The following is a 3,923-nucleotide window of genomic DNA, read 5'->3' as shown; positions in this document are numbered from 1 at the left end:
CGGTGTGCTGCGGGTCGAGGCCGTGGGCGCGCTGAGCTGCTGGAGACGTAAATGGGCCCGGCCGAGCACATTGCACCAGGGCTGCTGGCGCTCCGGCTCTTGCAGCTGCTTCTCAGCTGTGCTGCGAGGGGTCAGCGTGAGAGACCTGTCCCGGGGCAGCCTGTGCAGAGCCTTCCCTTTCGGTGCAGCTGCCAAGATCCTTTGTTCCATCCTTTGATGCCAGAACATACCCTCGTTGGTTTTGCAGGTGCCTGAACAGCCAGGGAGGTATTGTCTGCCAGGTGTGCACTGAGCAAGCGGCTTGTATGGTTGCTGTGTGTGCACTGAGGTGCGGGGACACTCCTGAGCTACATAATGAGGGTGCCAGGCATGGTGCCAGGTAGTATGCCTGTGAAAGGAAGGGCTTGCTGTAGAAGGACTGGCCTGGCCTGCTTGGCAGCTCTCTGCAGTGCTGCTTACAGGGGCTTGATATTGCTGCCTGTTTCTAGGTGCACTGCTGTGTCCCCAGTCCATGTTCCCCCACAGAGAGGTGCCTGCAGGCAGCACGGCATGAAGCGATGCTCTGGGCTAGATCCTGTGACTCTAGTGCCATTTATGATCCCTGGAGGGTGCTGCGAAGGCTCCAAATGCCCCATCAGCCACAGGATTTGAGGCCAAAAGGCGAGGAGGGCCTTAAAGCATCTCATCACTACACACTCTCTGGCCTGTTCTTCCTCACTGAGGCTTTTGTTGCTGTGTCTGTGAGTGCCAGGCTAGAGCACGAGATGGGGCAAAGTGGGTAGCCTCCACCGGGTATGGACGCAGCTGGCGGGACTGGCTGCATCAGTGGGGGTTGCACAGGTCTCCTCAGTGCTTGTGAGTGTTTGCGTGTGCAGAGCTACCTCTAGTGGCCATGGGGCCCGGCCTGGCACTGTGACTTAAATCAGCCTTGTTCCAAATTACAGCCCTAGGTGGGTGCCGGTGGCAAGGGGCTGGGAGCAGTCTGCCTTATGCCCTCTGACACAAGGCTTCGGGTCACGTCACTTGTATTGATCTGGTGTAGGCAAGAGGGGAAACAGCTCTGTGTTTTCTTCAGGGCAAGAGGAGAATTGGGGAGGATGTGTATTGTGCATTGCAGGTGGGAAGGATGGCGAGGCTTCCTCGTGCACAGATCAGTAGGCAGGACAGTGCCTCGTCAGTCCCTGCCAACACCCTAAGCTGTCTGCCAGGCCCTGGTGTTGCATGGTGATCTTTATTTGGTTGTAGCCCTCTGTACTGTAGGTTCAAATGTGCCATGCCTTTGCTTCTCTTGCCATAACTGTTGCCCAAGACAATGCCATGTTCACAGCATGCTAGTGGTAGGAACGTGCATTGATCCTGCTAGGTAACCAGATGCCATTATACAGACCCTGTACTCTTAAGGAGGGCTTCCCCCAGGCCCTGCCTTGCTCCTCAGGCTTCCCAAATCTCTTCTGGTAACATCACTCTGTAGATGTAGTTTCAGGGTCAGAGCAAGTTGTTTTCTCATCATCTGAAAAGAAGTACCTGAGATCCTTGTTTGTAGAAAAGGCTCATAGAGTGCAGATATTTTTCAGGCTATGTATTTTACTTGTAGCACAGTGGAACTGTGAGCAATGACCTTCTTAAGGCGCTAGAAGGCACCACAGTAGGCTAAAAGAGGTATATCCAAGTGCTTGTATTTCTAAACAGAGCATGAAGCATTGCATGTTGCTAGTATCCTCTGTTTCAAGGACCAGCTTTAGGAAAAAGCATACAAGTAATTAATTTGCTTCAATAATGGTCCATTTTTCTTTTCCTCCAGCTCTTTATCTCTCATCAATAATTTCTCCGGCCTTCATAAGTCCCCCAGATGGGACTTCCATCCTCTTTTGCCCAGGCAGAGTTATCATGAAGGGGCAGCATCTCCGAGGACTGCTCTGGCAAGAGGTGGCTCATCCTGGAGGTAAGCTCGTTTGCCACAGTCATAAATGGTGAGAAGGAATAGGATGAGGTGGCAGCACAGCTAGGGGAGTAGTGGACATCTTCGAGAGGATGCAGAGGGCAGGGTTGGGCTCCAGGGATGGCTGGGGTCCAACCTGAGCTTCGGTATGGGGAAATGCCTCCAGACTCATGGGAGGAGAGGCAGCTGGCACTGGCAGGCAGTGCTTGCAGAGGGTCTGAGCACGCGCTATCCGACTGGCTGAAACTGTCAGGTGAGGTCTGCTCCCAGGGCTCTCTCTGCATGGAAGTGGGGAGAGAAGGCAAGAAAGACCCTTAAGAATAAAAGCTTGTCGCAGTAATGGCATATCTAGCTTGGCTTCACCAAGCCAAGCTATCCGCAGAGCTTCGCTGGGAACACTCACAAGGGTTTCTGTTGCTCTGGAGCAGTATTTGGTGTTAAAAGTGCTGAAAGGAAACATCCATGCTGTCAATAGTGGGCAAGGCCTGGAATAGGCTCCTGATGGGCCTGATCAGCCCTGACCCTGCAGGGCCCAGGAGCTCTGCCCTGGGGGTGTGAATGGAGCTGGCTCCTGGGAAGTGGCAGGAGTTGGGATAGGCAACTGTCTGGAGCTGACAAAGGATGTTTCTAGAAACTTAAAGAGCTTAATGGAGTTGCTGTTTTGGGGACCAGGGAAGGTTGTTAATTTAGGAGCTGATCTCTAACAGGAAGAGGGGATAATTAGACAGAGGACGGGAACAAAGAAAAAAACAGTTTACACTCAGCCCAGCCCCATCTGCTGTGGCTGCCTCCTGTAACACCCACATCCTTCCTGCACAAGTCCCCCTGACTTAACCCCAGCTTTAAATAGGGTAATCTTTCATTGGGTGACTGAGAACCATAGACTCACTCACTAGTAGAAAATGCGCTGTGTCATTAGGGAAGGATGGCAGGAGAGGGGGCACAGAAGAAGGACTGAAGAAGGAGCTGGTACCAGCTGTGAGGGAAGTAGCACGGTAATCCCCATATTGGTCAGTGAGATATGGGTCCAGAAGTGCCGGGTAGCCCTGAGTGGCAGAGGAGTCACACGAGAAGGGCCTGGACCCTAGAGGGGATGCGTAGACATCACTGACAAACTGCTTTGTGTTGTGGAAATCCAACTCAGTTGTGAAGGATCTCCTGATGCCGTAGTAACCAGCCGTGGTAGGTGAGCCTGTGGTGGTCAGAAAAAAAGGTTGGCTAAAGGGAAACTGTAACAGCAGCATCTCGGGATCCATGGAGCTGTGGACCTCTGCAGGTGCAAAGGAGAGCCCTTTTCTCTCTAGCATTGCCTTGGGCAGGAGTCAATCCTGTCTTGAAAGAGGTGTGTCAGCCCAAGAGCTTTCAGAACCGCGGACTGCCCTGATCCAGCTGATGGCCTCCATCTGCAGCAAACCAAATGTGATTTGGGAAGCTTCGAGCATGAGGCCAGGGGGATGGAGGTTAGATTTGCCAGCCTTTGCACCTTCCTTGCTCTGCTACAACCCCTGGGGAGGAGGATGGGGTTACAGCTGCAAAACCACCTGCCTCTCTTCCAGCCTCATTCCCCTTTCCCTGCCCAAGAGCTTAAGGGACAAAACTGGCCAGCTCCTGGTTTCATACTTTTTCTCTTCAGCTCCAGGGAAAACTGGAAGATGCAGAGAGAAAAGAAGGGGTTCTGTGTGGCATCTGTATCAAAAGAGGTGGGAACTGCTTTATATTACTTTTCTTTCCCCTCTTTGGGAATTTCATACAGGACTACAGGGGCCTTTCTTTCACTATTGCTGTTCCTGTTTTGACTCTCACAATTACTTTTCTCCTGGGCTCTCTCTGAGGGGTGGCTCTGCTCCTTTGCTCACTTCATGTCCTTTGGAGGAGAAGAGATAGGAGCAGTGTCAACTGTCCAACCTGCACAGAAGGTATTTATCAGTGGAGGAAAACTCACCAGGCATTTGGACAAATGGTGATTGCGGTGTGCTGGTGCTGC

At 52.4% G+C, this 3,923-nt stretch overlaps 1 protein-coding gene across 1 annotated transcript; it reads right to left on the bottom strand.

The window, feature by feature from the left end:
• Positions 1-1,815: 1,815 nt before the first annotated feature.
• Positions 1,816-3,131, bottom strand: LOC104613691 (chromosome unknown open reading frame, human C11orf53; the record flags this gene model as incomplete). Its single annotated transcript, XM_010288428.1, has 2 exons — positions 1,816-2,217; positions 2,833-3,131. Coding segments are annotated over 2 exons (701 nt in total), but the record flags the coding sequence as incomplete, so codon positions are not given.
• Positions 3,132-3,923: the final 792 nt, after the last annotated feature.

The sequence above is a fragment of the Phaethon lepturus genome, unplaced genomic scaffold, assembly GCF_000687285.1.
Source record: "Phaethon lepturus isolate BGI_N335 unplaced genomic scaffold, ASM68728v1 Scaffold56225, whole genome shotgun sequence".
NCBI classification, from domain to species: Eukaryota; Metazoa; Chordata; class Aves; order Phaethontiformes; family Phaethontidae; genus Phaethon; species Phaethon lepturus.
Note: the sequence above shows the minus strand (reverse complement) of the source record. Positions and strands in the feature narration are given on the sequence as shown.